Below are 19,737 nucleotides of genomic sequence, written 5' to 3'. Positions count from 1 at the left end.
TGCCGAGTAACACAGAGATGCCGAACACCAGTAAATCAATAATGTCGAGTTGCTGCATTATTTTGAAAATCGAAGATTCACCAGATCTAAGCCAACAAGGTTGTTATCTAGAAGTCTGTGAATTAAATGGAAGATAAGAATGATGAGCTGGTGGCACAGAACACCATGTAGAACGTTTTTGAGGTTACAACTGGAGCCTAGACGAAGTTTCTAGATAAGAACAAGATATGGGGCAGATATATTGTATCCTACCTAATCCATTTGATACCCTAAAATTGGAGAGGGAGAATCGAGCAGCAAAGGCAAATCAGATTTCTATTTAAGGAGTCATAAGTTCATAAAGGAAAGAGAGAGGCGGTCAAGCATGAAAGCATAATTGTTGAAGAAAGTGCTAAGGAGAAGAAAGCACAGAAATACTATTTGGATAGAAGACCTCAGATATGGATGCATTGGTATGATGAGTAAGAAGACTTAAGAAGACGAAGCTTGAGAGAAAAACAAGCAGTCAGAGCTGAAATGATTGAAGCCAAGCAAAAGATTGAACTGAAAGTGTGATCTGAAATCTGCAAAGTATGTTGTAAGTTGTATCAGATCAAAAAGTCATTATCGTTACTCTCTAGCAATTGTAACAGTTAGTTTAAATCCTATGGACTTAGGTTGGTTTAATAGCCATGAGATAAATCCTTTAACAGGGTGACATTCCAAGTGAATGTTCAGAAGTCCTTTAACCAGGCCCATTCCTAACAGTTTGGTGAAATCCTCTAACAAGGTCACATTTAACAGTGTGTTGTAAGCCTTTAACAGGGCAGACTTTTAACAGGGCATCACTTTAGAAGAGTGAAAATCAAGTAGCATGTTACTGGTGGTTTTTCCCAAATTGGGTTTCCACGTAAATCATTGTGTCATGTGTTGATCTTGCATGTTTTATCTCTGCATGTTGATTTACTGTAACTTGCTAATATGGTTGATTTAAGTTTGGATGGATGAAAAGTGTATGGATTCATTAAAAGTAGTGAAAAAGTATTATTAGGGCATTTGGACCTTGAATAACTGATTCACAACCCCCCCCCGCCCCCCCCCCCCCCTCTCAGTTATTCTAAAGAATTCTAACAATATGATCACGAGAGTAAGAAAGTAAAGGGGAAGGTAAAGGGAGTATCGGAGGAGAAGTTAGAAGGCTTGGCTAGTGAAATATTACACAACGTAGCAACTTCAATGATCCATGAAATAGCTAATGAGGAAAGTATACATTTAGAAGAGGAAAAAAATCTACATTTAATGGATATGCAGTCAGAGGGAGTAGAACTCATCAATACATCCAAAGCATTTGTTTTTCGGCCAAATACTATGAGAGTACAAATGGATATAGAAGCTTCAGAGGATAAGTTTTTAGAAGATAGTTTTGAGGCAGAAAACTTTGAAGATACAAATGCTAATCCGCCTTCTAATCTAGGTTCACCAATTTTAATAGTGTCAGTAAATCATGAAATGGGGCTGGTAGCTAATAGTCTCAAGCATTCGAATAGGGAAGAAGAAGATTATTTGGGCCTGGATGTGTTAAAGGACTCAATTAAAGAAGGTATGTTAGCTGAACCAAATATAGAAGGGGTGTTAGGTAATAACAATTACATTGATTCTTTTAATTATAGTAAGTCCCTCTCTATTGCTCAAACACCAGCACAGTCACCAATTGGGAAAAAAACACCTAAGCCTAGGGGTCATAAACCAAAGTCCCTCAAAACCAAGGAGGAAGTGGAAGCAGGTATTCAGTCAACCTTAGATGATAATTTTTCCACAGTTAAGAGAACAAAAGGAAAACGGAAGGTTCTCTTTGTCAGAAGTAAAGATTCTATCTTGGAATGTCAGAGACATTAATGCCTCTGACAAGAGACATAGGATCAAGCAACAGCTTGATTCTTCTCATGTGGATGTTATTATGTTGCAAGAAACTAAACTATCTCAGGCCTATTTAAGAAAACAATTAAAAAGTGGTGTGGGTGTAGCTTAATACACATGCAGGGGCTGGGGGCTCCAGGAGGCTTGGGAATACCATGGAATCCTAAATCAGTTCAGGTTCATCCATTGAGACAAGAAAGTAATTGGCAATTTGTGAAAGTCAAGAATTTTGACAAAATCCTTTTACTTTATTAATCTCTATGGCCCTTATACCACTCAGATAAAAAAAGATTGTGGGATATGTAACCAGAATTATTCAATCACATGAAGATCTCATTATATTAATAGGAGGGGACTTCAGTGCCATTTTGATGCCTTCATACAAATGTGGGGGGATATGTCCACCAGTAAGAGTTATTCAAGATTTTGCTGCTTTTGTAAATGACAATGCTTTATGGGATGTGCCTCCCAAGCCAGGACTCTACACTTGGACCAAAAAAGGGAAAACTTTTTTAAAATTGCAGAACGATTGGACAGATTTTTAGCATCTCAGCTTTGGAAATCAGAAGGGTTGAATCAGAGATCCTGTCTTTTTCAGATTCAGACCACTTCCCTATTCTTCTTATGTTGATGCCATCTTCATTAATGAATAGATTTACACAGACCATCTTTCAAATTTGAGCGTATGTGGTTTCGGAATCCACCACATTTTCTTCCACTTCTCAGACAATGGTGGGTTAGCGCTCCACCTACCAAGGGAACAAAAATGTTTCAATTCTGTAATAAGCTCAAACATGTTAAAAATCGGATTTAGGAATGGAATGAAAAGGGTCATCAAAAATGTTTTTGAGCAAAAAGAGTTGGTTAAGAAAAAGTTATAAACTTATATAAAATAAATGAGCACATCATCATGCGTGGAATGGATAGTAATAACAAAAAAGGGCAGCAAGTGCAATCTTCTGAATTCAAATTGCATATTCGGGAGATACTGTCACAAATACCACAGAAATACAAGACGAGGGAATAAAGCTCTTTAGAAATTTATTTAATTCCCCTAAAGTCATTAGAGACCCTACATCAAATGCAAATCTCGATGAATTAATAGGGAGTATACCTATGCTAGTAACCGAGCATGATAATGAAAAACTCTTGGCTCCCTTCTCAGAATTAAATAAGGCGGTTTTCTCCCTTGAACCCAATAAGGCTCCGAGTCCTGATGGATTCACAGCATTATTCTATCAAAAATGTTGGGATGTTTTCTGTTGGGATTTGCTAGCAGCATTGGGAGAATCTAGAAGGAATAGAGGAATGTTAAAAGACTTCAACTCTACTAATGTTGCTCTTATACCAAAGGTGAAGAATCAAAAACGTTTACAGAGTTTCGACCATCTCCCTTTGCAATACACTATATAAAAAAATTGCAAAAGCAATGTACGTCAGATTGCAGCATCTCATCCCCAATCTTATCTCCCCAAAGTAAGGAGGTTCTGTCCCTGCTCGAGAAACAACGGAAGGAGCTCTTGTAGCTCATGAGGTTCTCCATTCTATCAATACCACTCATGAAGTGAACTTTGTAATTAAGCTCAATATGATGAAAGCTTATGACAAAGTGTGTTGGGACTTTTTACTCAAAGTTCTTGTTCAGTTTGGATTTTCAAGTAGATGGTGTGAGTAGGTTAGAGCATGTATAGAAGGTGCATAGTTTTCAGTTTTAATTAATGGATTCCCAGCAGGTTACTTTTCCTCTTCCAAAGGATTGCGACAAGGTGATCCTTTATCTCCAGTCCTTTTCCTCTTAATGGCTGAGGCACTTAGTAGGACTGCTAAGTGTCAGCTCGAAATAGTGGTACTTTAATCTCGGTGACACATTCCTTATTTGCTGATGACATTCTATTATTTGGTAAGGCAAATGTATTGGAAACTAAAATCAAGTGGACTTTAGACATGTATTGCCTAACATTGGGACAAAAGGTAAATGCATAGAAATCAAAAGTCTATTTGTTTAACATTAATAAGTCCTTAGCACAACAAATTATTTGAATTCCTATTCTCTAATTTCCAGTGGACGAACTGCCTTCAACATATTTGGGTATTCCTTTCTTCATGGGTGCTAATAGGAGTGCTTATTGGTATGTTATAATTGAAAGAATTAAAAATAGCGTATCAGCATAGAAAACTAGATGGTTTTCATTATCTGGTAGGATATTATTGATTAAGACTGTTCTATCGACCTTTAATAACTACTGTATTGCAGTCCTTAAGGCACCAGTAGCTGTTGTAAATCAAATTGAGAAGTTCATTAGACTTCTTATGGAAAGAGAATCTCTCATAGGAAAGAAAAGGCCCCATTGGTTTCTCTTCAGGATATGACAAATTCAGAAGTGTCAAGTAGGGTAGGACTTCATGATCTAGCTATAACCGAAATTGGGGGAAAGTTGGTGTGGCAGATTTATGCAAAACCAAATTCAAAATGGTGTCAAAAAATGCAAGCCAATTATTTAGTTAACAATGACGCATAAAGTGTCATTTCTATACTCAATCCCCCTAAGGGCTTAGCTAATGGAATTTTATGGTAAAATCCGTGATGTGTGTTTACGGTCACGAGTAAACAAGTTTAGTGCATAATAGAAAAGTAAAGAATGTAACATTGAGTTTCATAGAACTATATCACTGCTTCCATTAATATTCATGCCAATACAATATAAGATAATGTACTTCTAATTGATCTCTAATGCTGCTTAGGCAGATATACATATAGTACCCAAAGGGTTGTGACTCCACTATTGCATTCCAACTACTTCGGTACTAGACAACTTACACACTTAACTAATAACTATTCTTGACGGTTTACAGTTATTCCCGACAACATCATCCCCCCCCAAAAAAGAAAGTCATCTCCTAACGACAAATACAAAATAGGAACAATGTTGATTACATATATGAAAAAACAAGCTAAGAAGAGTTGGGAGGAAGCGTCCCTGGAGCTGCCAGCTGTTGTTCCACCATACTCTTACCATGTGTGGCTTCCTCTAGCTGTGTAACCAGTACTGCACACTCTGCTTCCCAAGCAGTCTGCTGAGTGGCTAGTTAGGTAGCTATCTCTTCCTAAGATTTCTCTAGTGCTACCTGAGCCTCTTCCCTAGCCTTCTCCTCTCGTCACGCTACAAGCACCTCTTCTGCAAGAAACCTGCCTCCATCCACTACCTCATTAATAGCATTGAGGTGTGCATGTACATTCTCATCCCTCCTATGATCTGCTGGTATTTCGTCCTCTGCCTGCACCATAGTCACTACTTCCCCTCCTGGTGCTACTCTACTGTAGTCTCCCATCTCTCCTAGCAAAGTTGCCTCGACGTCTTCGGGGACATCATTGTCCAACAACATTGCCTTCGGATAGAGGTCCTACTCCTCTCTCATAGGGGACTAAATGGAAGGTCCTCGTGCTATAGGTAGAAGTAGCCACCGTGTCAAGTATGCACTCGCATGACCCCATGAACTACTCTATCTCACTGGTGCATGATATTCCTTTCCTGGAATACTCACATTCATGCTTACCCTAGGACTACCTCCTACTGGATCAGCTAATAATGCGGCATCCGCAATCACCACAGCATCCGACCCAATCAGCTCTAGCCAGACCTGCTTTTGTGATCTGTTGCCTACAATCTTTCTAACTTCTTATGTCACATTTCTGACCAAAGCTTCAACTATCTGAGGCATATCAGCAATTGCTAAAGTGTTCTTTGTGGTTGACACTATCACTGGAGTGATCTCCATCATCGCGGTCTCAGCCACTCTTGGAACCCTTGCCATTGTCATTGTTGGTGGAGTCATATCTATTGCTGCTCTAACCAAACCAAATGCCAGAATAAGGGCATTGGTCGCAATGGGTGTCAAATGAGTTGTGCTAGACAACATAGGTCGTGGAAATAATAGTGGGATTCCTGAAATCCCCTCCACTTCCTCATCTTCGTCCTCTTCTATGTCATTCTCATCCTCGGGCATCTCCTGGTGCCCGCTATCCATATCCTTGGGACCTAAGCTGACCTTTGTCTCCTGTCTGGACCTCTTCTGTCCTGCTACTTTTGACCACCTGGCATGTCCAAATGTCATCTCATAATAGGGGGTTTGTCTGGTACCACGAGTACTACTTTGACCTCTCTCCTCAAAATTGCATGCAACACCTAGTTAACCATGGCATCCATAAGCAATCTAATCACGTAGTGCGACATGTAGAACGTCTTGTGTTGAAGGCTCATAAATTTGTACATGCGCTCGGTTAATAATGTGCCCCAATCATAAACCCTTCCTCCCAACAAGTTCTTCATGATAGAGACCTGCTGAAATTAAATGTCGCACACATGGCTAGAGCATGTTAGTCGAGTTTTGACCAAGTCCATCAAGCCTCTCCAATGCCCCTCTCTGATAATCGACCTCTTTATCCCCCTTTTTTGCAAAGCCCATTTAAGCGACTCCCTCTCGGCCTCTGTGAGGTCATCCCAACAAAGTAGGTGGATGTAGAGATCCTTCACCTCCAAAGTCAATTTTTGCGACTTCAACTCCACTTTATACCCTTTCGCTAGTAAGCCAAAAACTCGCCCAAATTCTGATGGTGTGAAAGAAACTACTACCAAGTGATCCATGTCTAATACTATGCTCTTCATAGAGACACTATCAAAGGTCTCAAACATTGCTTGGAGAGGGCCTTCAAAATTCTTGATGCAGAATATCAGCATCTATATCATCCATTGCACCTACGTGTGCCTCGGGTTACCTTAAATAACTTGGTTGTCTAGTGTTGCCGCACTCTCAAACCACCACCTTTGGCAATCCAAACCATTCAAGCCTTCAAACATTATTATCTATGGTGTGACGTGCTCTTTGGTCGGGGTTGTAGACGCTCTCGGTCTCCTTGTATTCTTGCCTTTATCCATACTACCTGCAACTTTTACGCCTAAAGGCAAAATCAGAGCATTCTTGGTCATCCTGGAACACAAACTCAGCAAGTTTGTATGCAACCTTGTTTTCCAGGAAGCAATTTGCTTTCTGGCTGAATCCATAACCATCTGGCTTTTGTCGTTTCATGCAATAACTGATTCTTCCAATGGTCGTATGGCTTTGCTTTTCGGTTTTCTTTGAATGCAACTTGTTCCTTCTCCAACAGCCAGCTTCTTCTTCACGGCTTGCACTCACTTTTCCATGCCCTAGCTATGTCTCCGTGTGTGAATGTTGTAATGTCTCTGCGCAAATGCATTCGTGTTTTTATTGGTGTGCGGCTTGGTATTCAAATCCAAACCTAATATATATGTATTATTCTTGTCACACACTTCGCTTATTTTTCTATCTCTTAATTCATCTCCTCCTTCCCTCTTCCTCAGTCAAGTTCGACCCTATACATTACCATTTTCAATTTCTAACGTGAAGCAATACATCACGAGGGAATAGCTTTGTACATCGTGAAACATTTAGTGTGTGGTGGTCTTTTGCTGACGCTGACTTCATCGTTCAATGACTTCTGCTGCTTGCTCTCTCTTTCTTTTCCTTCTAAGTATTCCCCTCTTCTGGGCGACCAATGTTAACTCTATGATCCCCGTTCCTTTGATGGCGAAGATCTTCAATTTCGAACCATTAACTAGATCCACTATCTCCCATCCATCGAGACTCCACACCTTAATGGCTCCATTGTCACCAACTTCCCATATTTTGTAGGGTCCTAACCATTTCACGTTGAACTTCCCAAGTTTAATCTCATTATGCCCATTGTACATTAGCACCAACTCTCTAGGCTGAAACCTTGTCCGCTTCAGATGTTTATCATGCCATGTTTTACAACAAGTTTGTGCTACCTCCATTGCCCATTGCGCTAGTAGCCTTCATTCATCTAGCTTGTTCAACCTATACAACCTCTCTCAAAGACTTTCCATATCACCAAGTCTATTTTCAATCGCTATTTGAAGGCTTGAAACCATAAATTTTGTAGGAACTATTGCTTCTTACTCGAACATTAGTTGGAATAGTGTTTGTCCCATTGTAACTTTGTACATTGTGTGGTACGCCCAAAGTGTTGATGTTAACTTTTCTTCCCAATCGGCTTGCTCCACCCCACATGACTTGTAGATGACCGACACTAGAATTTTGTTCATTGCCTCCACCTAGCCACTGGCCCTTTGATAATACGGGCTCGACAGGGAGTGAAAAATTTTGAACTCAGTCAAGAGCAATCAAATCACATGATTGACGAAGTGACCTCCCCTCTCACTGGTCAACTAAATATGGATGCCATAATACATGATGATCTGCTCATAAATAAACTTTGTCGTGCTTATGGCCAAGCTATCGGGTGACACTCGTACCTCCACCCACTTCGTCAAATACTCATTTGCTACCACAACGTAGTGGCATCTTCGAGCCCTACTTGGCTTGAGGGACCCCATGAAATCTAAACCCCACCATTCAAACAACTCTTGGGCATGTGATGGATTGAGCAGCATGAAGTCTCATTTCAAGGGTTTACCCGTGTGCTAACAAGTGTCATAGCTGACACCCACTCTCTGGCATCATTGTATAGCATAGGCCACCATAGTCCTGCCAAAAGTACTTTCCTTGTTGTTGTGTCCGGTCCCATATGCCCTCCTGTCGGGCCTTCGCGGGCTTCCCGAAGAACACTTTGTACTTCCTCCTCCATGACACATCTTCTCAATACTTGGTCTGGCCCCATCTTATACAACAGACCATTAATCAGCAAAATCCCTCTTAAATTCTTCTCTTAATGCAGCAAGTATCAGTAATCCCTCTTTAAATTGCACCCTTAATCATGAATCTAATGTTATACGCTCACCCAAAGTAGAGGACAGCCTACTGCTGATTGAAAGTAACAATGCCATTCAGGAAATGTAAATTGAGAGTCCTATTGGAAGCAAAGAAGATAACATTTGTGATGATGCTAGTGTTATTTCGGATGCAAAGATACAGCAGGCACCAATGACAGTGTCTTTGGATATGGACAGAAATAAGTCTATATTGGATGAAAGTTTGGATTACCCAAAAAGCAGCTGAGAGCAAAGAAGGATACAAGAAGGAAGGAATAACATGTTAATGCAAAAGACAAACTTGTGCTGAAAATACCAAGGGATTCACAGGATACTATAATGAAGAACTGCAGCTGATTACAATTATTTGGAATGCAGCATTTGAGAATGATAGAACAACTGATGTCACCTCTAATACTATTAAAACAGATGTCAGATGCAAACAGGAGTGTGCTTTCTAACCCAGTGGACTCTGGTGGAGATAATGTTTCCAAACATTGCAATCGGGAGGGAAAGGCAGGTTCTGATCTTCATGATATCTGAGAAAATATCTTTACTGAGTGCACTAATATTGATGCCAACATGACTGAAGTTTCAAATGATTGTGATCAGCAGAAGCAAAATGCAAATTCTAATTTTCTTGACATCTGTGGTTGTAAGTTTACAGAGGACACAAATTTTGATGGTAGCGTAACTTCAATTCCTGAATGCTGTAATCAGCAAGCAAAAGATAAACTTTAATCTTCACGACACCAGTGACTATAAGCACACAGAAAATACCAATCATGATGCTACTGTGATTTCAGTATCTGAACACCGTAATCAGCAAGAGCAAAATGCAGATCCTAATCTTTAAGATAGCTGTGCTTAAAACAAGACAAGGAGAAAACAGTCCTATCAATAAGCCTATGGACTTGGTGTTTAAAATCTTCTATTTTGCAGCAAGAAATGGAGCCCCAGATTAATTTGAGTGGGCAGGCGTTCTATCCAAGATTGAAAACAGCAATCAGCATTTTGTTTGTGTATGGTGGAATGGAGAGCTCAGACATGATGGATTAGACAGTGATCTGCAAGCAGACTCTGCAGGCTTCATATGCCCAAACTGCAAGGCTAAGATTGGACAAGCTCAGATTTGATAGGCTACTAAGTGGCAAATATTCAATTTGCAATGGAATATAAGTGACATACATATTATGTAATTTGGAAGGCTACAAGATTACTCCTTTATGATTTGTGAGCTAGTTTGTAATGGCTATTTTATAAAGCCAAAATTGAAGCTCCAATCTTCTTTTTCAAACTTTAAGGTTATCTGTATTACATGAGAAATGAATGAGGGTTTTCTTTCTGGTTCTTTTCCCCAGGAGCTCTTTGAACCATATTAATATTATTAATACAAATATATATTGCAATTCCACTTTTGCCAAAAACAAAATTGATATTTTGTGTGATGTATTTCCTGATCATATTTTTGGAATCTCAAGACTGCACAGGGAGTACTTGGGTACTTAGGGTACAGGTATAGGTATGGGTACAACTATTTTTTTAAATAGGGGACAGGGGTACTTGGGCAGGTCAAAACTTTTTTCAATATATAATTTAATATTTAAAAGAAATTTGAAAATATAAGTCATGACAATGATTTCTCGAAATAAAAACTATGAAAGTTTGCAGATGTAATGTTGTGTTTTCAGTTTCAGATTTGCAATATGTTTGTAATAATAATATATGATAAATGTTTAGATGCATAACAGAGAAGGAAAACTTTAAACATGAACAAGAAGATCATAAATAATATAACAATGACATAATGCAATTGATAAGCTTCTAACTTGAACGGTGATAAAGTTTATTGTTAATCGGTAAATACATATTAATTAAGCTTGATAAATAACAAGCCAACACAATCAAAAAAATGAAACAAAATTCAGATATCTTAATCAAAGTCCTTAGCTATGATACTCTCCACTGCATACCCGGTACTTGAGGTATGTGTACCTGGTACTTGGGTACATGGGTACGCGTCCCAGGGTGTGGGTACCCATACCCATGCAACCTAGTTTTTGATATACCATGCCATCCAAGTTCAAAGGTAATGTATCCAGCTGTGATATATAGCGCACCCAAATAAATGGATGTTAGCAAAATATACATAAGTTTACTGTGCCATAAAAAAGTAATATAGATAAGCTAGAGGGACATATTTCTTGATCATGTTTTAGATATATACCTCCACTTGTGAGTACCTAGTTTATAAGAGAAACTGGTGAAATGTAAAATGTTATTATTTTAACAGTTAAATATACATGCTCTTCACTCCTTGAAACAAAATATAGTGATAGGCAACTTTCAAATGCCGGGATCCTATTTCAAAATCTTTTTATACAACCCAGAAATAACAGTTGTTCATAAGAATAAGTAATATCAATGACATTTGCTGGTCAATTTGGAATCGGAGGGAATATTCTGGAATAGGGAGGGGCGGATATGGTAGGATCAGGTATTAACTTTTTGTTATCAGAAGGATCACGCACCCAACGCAGCTCACTCATATTGGGCATCTCAACGAAGGTCATAATGAATTCTCCATTTTTTTGTGCCCTCCCTTTCTTTCCAGCTCTTAAAACTAGGTTAGCTTTGTGATAGGAGAAAATGCCACCGGTTAGATGAATAATATCACCAGGTTGAAAAGCATCACATTCATTCCCCCAAAGTTGAAAGTGAACAGAAGCAGATTGATCAGCTACCAAAGTCAAGCACGTCCTTTCTCCTCCATCTTTCATTGGTTTCCCTTTCTCCAACATGATGAACTTCGTGTTCACTGTATTTGTAGCTGCTGGTGAAAGATCCTTAAGGCAAATCATTTTGGCCTCTTCCATTTTCTTTGCGGGTCAGAAAATGGAATGCTGCTTGTTCCTCTTTCCTTCACAGGACAACTATTGCCTGATTAAGACAAATAAAAAAGTCATTTGTGAATATAATAAACAATTCCAACTGGTTGGCCAAATGTAATTACATGCCAAACATTATTAACATATTCTGAGTTTATTTTTATTCTAAGATGATTTTTCTTGGCTATAAAAAAGCAATTTATGACAGGTATTTTGAAAAGTTAACAGGCAACTTTCTCTAAGAAGCTCTTCTTAGCTTTATGATAAAAATTGACAGTATAAATGAACAATGCCAACAAATTTCTCTCTGACTGACAGAATGAATAATGAAAAGAATTGCCGTTGTTATTACAATTGGAGATTATAATAGAAGATATACACCATGGGTTTGTTCCCCCATCAACCTGCCATTTCCTTCCCCTCTCTTCTCTCTTTTCCCATGTCCTTGTGCCTCGAGAAACAGAGGCTTTATGAATATCTGACGATGTTGTTAATCAATTGGAGATGTGAATATGTCAAAAAAAAATCATAGAGATCTCACTCAGCAAAAACATATTCACTGAGGTGTCTATAAATGGAATTCTTCTGGGGAAGAACCCCTGGAATTATTTGGCTACCCCATCACACCATAATGGGGGCATATATCATCAACATTGTGGTATCTTGGATTGAATTTTGATTTGGAATATGAATCTGCTTAGTATTAATATCATCCATAATTTGTATCTCAGATATGCATTCAGATATGAAACAGTACACAGTAAATCTACTCTTAAATTAAATTCAGTTCTCATAACACCATAACCTATCACTATCTTGTACACTCTAGACGTATTCAAGGGTGTCACAATATGTGAAATAACTCTCAGTTAACATATATTCTGCATATTAAATGTTAACTTGCATATCAATTAACATATGAATTCCAGGTATGAACTTGCATAACTATATCAACAGGTATGAACTTGCATACCTATATGAATCAACATACCAATGCAGTATAGTTTACTATCTGCTAAAAATTCCGCCTCCTTTTGGTGCAAGTGCATCTCTAGGCTAGGATCTCATTTTCACCATTTCTCTACTTATCTGCTTATACGTTCATCTAAATAGAACTAATGTTCATACACAAAATGCCGCCAACAAAAGCACAAGTCTAGTATTATTAACTGAGATTCTTTCCTCTGCAACCTAGGACAAGTAACAAACAGACTAGGGCAAAAGCACTTCTAAAAAAGGTTCCAAACTGAGTTTTAAATATTCTATACTTTAAAAGGCATTATTTGAGTTGTTTCATGTGCTTAACTTTGAGAGAACACTTCTCTTCACAAAAATTATATGCTAGATGAGAATAAACAAGGTTGACAATTTCCCCATATCATTTTACATATCTACTTTCAAATTTAATTTGCATAGAAGCAATATACACAAATGAAAATATACAAAACGACAAAGCATGTCTAATTGAATTTAAGGAGACTGAACCCTCTTGTTAATTACAGAATTAAGGATATTTGACTTGTGCTGATTACAGAGTTAAGGAAATTTGACTTGTACTCTTTGCAGGGTTGAGGCAAATCTTCTTGTGATTAGGCATGAACCCCAGTTATCTAGATTCTAAATCACCTATTTTTAGCCATCGTTACATATCCTTCCCTAAAAATCCTTTTCACAGCTGATTTTCAAATTAAACAGTTGCTTAGAAATTCAGTTAAAATTTACACCATGAGACTCACCAGATGCAAATTAAAGAAATGCTTGATTTTTAACTCTATTTTCTTCTTCGTCTATATTGAACGTCTTATAGGTTCTATACTTTAAATATAATAATTTTACATTAACTTTGTCTTCGTTGTGTGTGCACAAACATTATTTTTATGTTCTCTATTTTTTGCTAATTTGAATGTTTTCTATAAACCGTTTACTTGACACTGCAGAAGATAATTGGATGCAGCCCAAATATAGGCCCGCATATGGAAATTTTTGGATATTATATCCATGCTATGTCCACAATATCTGATCGATATTTGGCATCTGATACACAAATATGTGTATCCAAGCAGATCAGAGAAGTATTGAGTGACTCTAGAATTTTGTGACTGAATGTTACTCTCCAAATTGTGCATATCCTAATTTATTTTTCTCTTTACATAGAATCCTCTTTTATATACTTCTTATTTAGGATGTATATGGCTGCTCGATCTATTGTGAAATCTGATATTATCAGCCATTTAGAACAGAAATTAACCAAACAACAGTTTAAAAAAGGTTATGCTCTGTTTTTAGAATGGAAACCCCAGAAATGTATTGCAGAGTTGAAAAATTACAGAACCGAGTCTCCTTTTAAAGGAATTGCTAATGAAAACTATGCATGAAAAAAATTTGATACTATCTACTATTAACATCTTTGTTTCAGTTACTATAAGCTATGGCAATTTCAGCTAAGTTATTGATTCGGAAGCAGATTTGGGTGCGCGGATGCATGAAATGAATTAAATTTTAATTATTTTGACAGTAATATAAATAATAATACTAAAGTATTATGATCTAATATAATATAAAAATATATTTATTATATAATCATTTAATTCATTATATATTAAACTCACGTAATATTAAAGGTTATTATAAATACGTTTATAAATAAATAATTGTCATTTGCCAAGAGATGTGACCTTTGATAGATGTTACCTATTATATAAGTAATAAAGTATAAATAAAAGGAAAATATATACAGAAGGGATATATCAGAATGACTATTTATTAAGGAAGAAGGGAAAATAAAACTCAGCTGTAAAGTATCAGATTGGCAAAATTACAGGTGGTATTAATCAATCACTGCATGTAAATTGGTCCTATGAATCAAGTAAAGAAGTGACGAACGATAAAGAATACATAATTCAATGAAAATACATAAACCATAATAATACTGAAAAATAAGATTTATTTTAATATGATAAAAAGACCAAAGTAAAACAGTCAAGGAAAAGTCAAGCATCAGAAGGGTGTGAAAATCATTGGCATATAAGTGTGAAACATTAAAAGAATTAACAAAAGACCTAAGTTAGCAATGGAATGCAAACTACTAATGTTGTATTTGGTCAAAACAAAAAACTTAAGAGAAGATCAAAACATAATATTCAAAGGAAATACATAATATCAAAATAATAAATAATTTAAGAAAATGAACATTTCTAGTATATAGATCAACGTAAAATAAGGATCAGCCAATTAGGAGAACAAAAATATGAAAATACACAAAATCTTGATTTATTTTAGTAATCAATAATAATATATGTATAAAAAACAAGGGTTAAGAGATATGGGATGCATCTCTTAATAGCTAAACCCATCATAGGAGGGTGAACTAGAGGTGGAATAGAATATAAAGTTTAGAAAACAAGATTTTAAACCATGAGAAATTAGACATCTTGAATATCAGTCAAGTAAGAAATTAGGAAAACATAGACCCACTAAAATGATAGGTCATGACAAAGGTACAAAGAAAGAAAGGGAATATTGATTATACAAGTTGAAATCAACATTGTAATGTAGAATTTGGTACTAGAAGTCAATAAGGGCCCGTTTGGTTGCTGGAATAGGAATAGAAAATTAGGAATACATTTTCTATTTTCCATTTGGTATGTCAATTGGAATATGGAATAGGAATACATATTCCCATTTTGCCTCTAAAATGAACTTATGCCCATTCCAAAAAATAGTTGTTATTGGAATAGCCATTTCTATTCCCAATATGCATTCCTATTCTCCATTCCTATGCCTACAACCAAACGGGCCCTAAAACATAATGTTTTTGGGAATGAATAATAGGCAATCAAACATGGGGAAGCTACCAATTTGTTGGGAAATATTGGATGAGACTTTACAAATGATATAATGTGTGCATCATAATCAAAGGGAAGTTTTTCTAGAGAAGAGAAAAGATCAAAGGTTATCATATTTGATGCTTGGATATATCGCCATTCTCAAGTAAGGAACATAGATCCACATATGGTAGAAGCGATTGGCTACAAAAATAAGGTGAAATAGCAAGGAATGGCATGCATGTAAATTATGTGAAACAATAAATGATCTCTATTTTATTTAAGGACAAAATATTATGTGTATTTGTATTTTTACTACATTAGATCATTTCTTCACAAGATGAGGTAAGACCTGCAGTCAAATGGACTATGCTACATCATACAAAGGCACTAGATAACACCTGCGATGGAATGGGCATGAGCTACATCATACAAAGGCACTAGACAAGGCTTGTGGTGGAATGGGCATGAGCTACATCATACAAAGGCACTAGGTAAGGCCTGCAATAGAATGAGCGTTAGCTACATCATATAAAGGCGCTAGGTAGGCCTTGCGATGGAATGGGCATGAGCTACATCATACAAAGGTACTAGGTAAGGCCTACAGTGGAATGGACTTAGGTTAGATTATACAAAGGCACTATCTTGGAAGTAATGATCTGAGAGAGGTAACAACAATAAGGGGCAATTGTGAGACCCGCTAGGTAAACCACTCCATATGATATGGGGCCAAGGGGGTAGAGGCTCCACCCTTGGGCCTATGGTCAAGTAACAAGGCACCCTATTGTAGTCCTTCCTCCAATCTTAGAAGGATATAAGGATTATCTAATTAGACCACCTTGATGGATGCCTAACACCTGCCATCAAGGCCAAGGGGGTCAAAGTCCCGCCCTTGGGCTTAGATAGTGATGAAGTATAAATATGGAAGGGAACAAGCTTCCTGCTAAATAGGCCACCTTGTGTGTATGCCTAACACCTACCACTGAGGCCAAGAGGGTCGAAGTCTCGATCATGGGCTTAGTATGGAACTAGCTTGGACTAATTTATCATGACTCCCTTTTTCTATTAAACATATATATAAATGTATGTAGTAATGATCACTTGTGGTTGCAAGTTCCATGATCAAGAGCTTGTTGAAAAAGTATTTAAACCCTAACTCATTACAAATCATATGATGTAAGATTCAGTTAAATTATCTGTATACATAGTGTATGTTTCGTGTCTACATGCATTCATGTGTATTTATGCATCTTGTGTATAATTTGTGTCTTCGTGCACTTTTTCATGCATTTAGATGTATCCTCCATGAATATCTTGTGTCTCATTACATGTAATTATATGCTTTGTATGAGTAAAATTATGTATAAATCACCATTGCTTGAGGACAAGCAATTTTGGTAAGGGAGGACAGTGATGTCCCTACGTAGAAGTAGGTTTTAATTATAAATAAAGAGTTACATAGTCAAAATTTTAATTATTATTTTGATAGTAATTATAGAGAATCGAATGGTATGGCTAACTGTGTTGCAAAGTTTGGATCTACTTGAATCATGGATATTTGGAGTTGAATTCTTCCAGAGTTTGGGACTTGGTATCTTCCTCGGGGTGCTCGGCCAAATTGGTTGGTGATGGGCACATGATGACTGTGTTGGGTGGGACTCTCTGTGTTTGTTGTTTGGTTTGTGAAGAGCAATGTTGGAAGGATGTGACATTTTCTATCCTCTGTACATGGGTTTCTGCTTTGTTAGTTGTGGGGTTGGATTTTTTCCACATGCTTTTCTATGCTTAGAGTCCATCCAGATATTTTGGAGGTTTGGATTTTGAATCTTGTATGTGTGGATGTGGCTGGTTCTTTTTGGATCGAGATTTCTATGAGTTGTATTGGGTTTTTCTGTTGATCTTGAACTTTTAGCAGCCTCTTTCATATGTACTTTTTTTTATCTTTTAATTTAATCTATTTATGGGTCTTCAACCTTTTATCAAAAAAAACATATATATATATATATATATATATATATATATATATATATTTATGATATAATGATTTATATCATTATATATTAAATACACATAATATAATAGTGAAATATATAAATAAATAATGAAATACAAATAAATAATAAACAAAGATACAATCAAAATTAGCATAACAAACGATAATCAAAGATTATCATTATTATAAATATATTATAGAATAGAATAGAATAATACATGTATAATATAATAGTAAATATTTATCATTTTTTTGATATTTTTTACACAATATAAATTAAATATATTATCAAATATATATCAAATATTATATCAAATATAAAAAGAGGTAAATTTAAATATGACAATATCCCTATAACATTAAAGGTTATTATAAATATGTTTTAAATAAATAATTGTCATTTGTTGTCACATCCCAATTTTTGACCTAATTTGAAATATAGTCGTTGAGGTTCACATGAAGCCAATTGGCAGTTTAATTTGTTATAATCTAGCGAAATGGTATGATAGTTAGTCATTATGATTTCAAGTGAAGATAACATGTTAGTTGATCATTAATCACGAATTCATGGAATTGAGATGAAGGTTAACCGTTATGATTATTTATGATTAAATAATTTATAATTTAATTACGGAGAAATTCCTTGCAAGAAGCATGTCGAAGGGGTGAAAGCATTGTCAGAAAAGAATTAGGCGGGGCATCACCATCACTAGGCAAATGGGTAGAGGACCTAGCGACTTGAAGCGAGATACATCTATGGGCCCCGCATGAGTTATTTAAATAAATAAATTGAGAAAATAATTGGGTTAAAATATAAAATGTATCTCAAAGGATTTTAATTTATCTTTCATCATATTATTTTAATAATAATTTATATACGTGCAAATAATATAAAAATGATTTGGCATCATTATAATTTAATAATTTAATAAAGTGATGTTTACATGTATATATAAATATAAGACTATAATAATGTTCATAATATAATAACGTTTGAATTATAATATTCGAACTATAATCTTCTAACTCTCTTTCCATGCTTTTTATTTTAATATTCTTGCTTTTAATCAATTAACACTTGGCATGATTGATTGATTTTATATTTGGCAATTCGAATTGGCTTAATCTTTCCAACTTCTCTTCAACTCCTTTTCTTTTCCCTCTTTATTTCTTTCTCAAATATTTTGTATTTGTGATGCATTCGTATGGCCATCTTGATAACCAAAGGAAGCCGTAGAGCCTAGGCCAGCCATTTAATAGAATCTCATTGATCGTTTTTGAGATAACTTATTCCTATTTGCAAACCCGTAACTCTCTTCTTGGTACTGCATTACATTCACTCTTACATCCGTTTGATGCTCAATCAGCAGAGTAAATATCAGAACGATCTCTAATTCAATCATACCATTCCGTTCCAAATTTTTTCTATGTATCTTCTCTCATTCATCCGACGACAAGCACCGAGCAAAGGAAAACGAGGAAGTTTTTCATTTCTGGCCGCGAGAGGAAGAAAGAATTGCTTTGGGTCATGTGAGTTATGCTAAGTCCATAACATAGACTGTCTGCTCTGTCTTCCTTTCTATCTACATTGTTACATCTAGTCTTTGATACATTTTTGTGCCTCTTTCGTATTGATGATATTACTGCAGTCGAAATTTTTTTGTGTCTTATTGTAAGTTTTTTATTCCACCTGTAAAATCGCATGCAATGGGAAATCAAAGGATACGATTTTATATTGGGTGCCTATTTGGTGTATATAATACCAATGATAACCATGGAATGTTCATGACAAGAGTTTTCAATGGTATTCATGGCATTTTGAGTGTTAGAAGTTTCTGCTTTCTAAAACTAAAATTTATTGCTAGTCTACTGGTCTTGTTGGAATTTAAAATCTTCATTTTACACAAAAGGTTGAACCCTTTTCTACATTAATTTTTGGTGAGGGTCTCTTTAAAGCAATGGTAACTGCTCATATAATTTGAATTTTCTGTTTGGAGGGATTTTATTATAATTTGGTATTGCTTTTATCACCAGTCATCCATCTGCCATATCTTGCTTGTTAGGAACACACAAGACTGGTAAGGAATGTCCCTTTTCCTTTCTCATTTGATAGGGTCTTACATCCTGTGGTTGAGAGAATGTAACCTTACCTGGGTGATTTGTCAACAACCCATGAGTTGTCCTGGTAACAACAATCATTTGTCTTCCATTGTAGATTCTTAGCTTGTGAATATAGTAAAATTTTCTTGTTAGTTTAGAAATGAACATATTTATTGTTCAAAATTAAAATTCACCTTGCAAATTCATTTGAAACCTGACAATTATTG

At 36.1% G+C, this 19,737-nt stretch overlaps 1 protein-coding gene across 6 annotated transcripts in view; it reads right to left on the bottom strand.

Annotated features, from left to right (window-relative positions):
* The window catches only part of LOC149539850 (Nucleic acid-binding, OB-fold-like protein), a 61,597-nt gene that overhangs the window by 11,722 nt on the left and 30,138 nt on the right, over positions 1–19,737 (bottom strand). For 3 of the 6 annotated variants that reach the window (XM_089801035.1, XM_089801036.1, XM_089801037.1), the window contains exon 3: positions 10,967–11,645. The exons of the other annotated variants lie outside the window; for them this stretch is intronic. In XM_089801035.1, coding sequence (XP_089657161.1) covers positions 11,144–11,581 — 438 coding nt within the window. In that variant the 5' untranslated portion in view covers positions 11,582–11,645 and the 3' untranslated portion in view covers positions 10,967–11,143. Of the gene's footprint in view, positions 1–10,966; positions 11,646–19,737 lie in introns of those variants that run through there. 6 annotated transcript variants of the gene reach the window in all.

Source organism: Cupressus sempervirens, chromosome 9 (assembly GCF_028749045.1).
Source record: "Cupressus sempervirens isolate cs-2001-9-10 chromosome 9, ASM2874904v1, whole genome shotgun sequence".
Classification (NCBI taxonomy): domain Eukaryota; kingdom Viridiplantae; phylum Streptophyta; class Pinopsida; order Cupressales; family Cupressaceae; genus Cupressus; species Cupressus sempervirens.
Note: the sequence above shows the minus strand (reverse complement) of the source record. Positions and strands in the feature narration are given on the sequence as shown.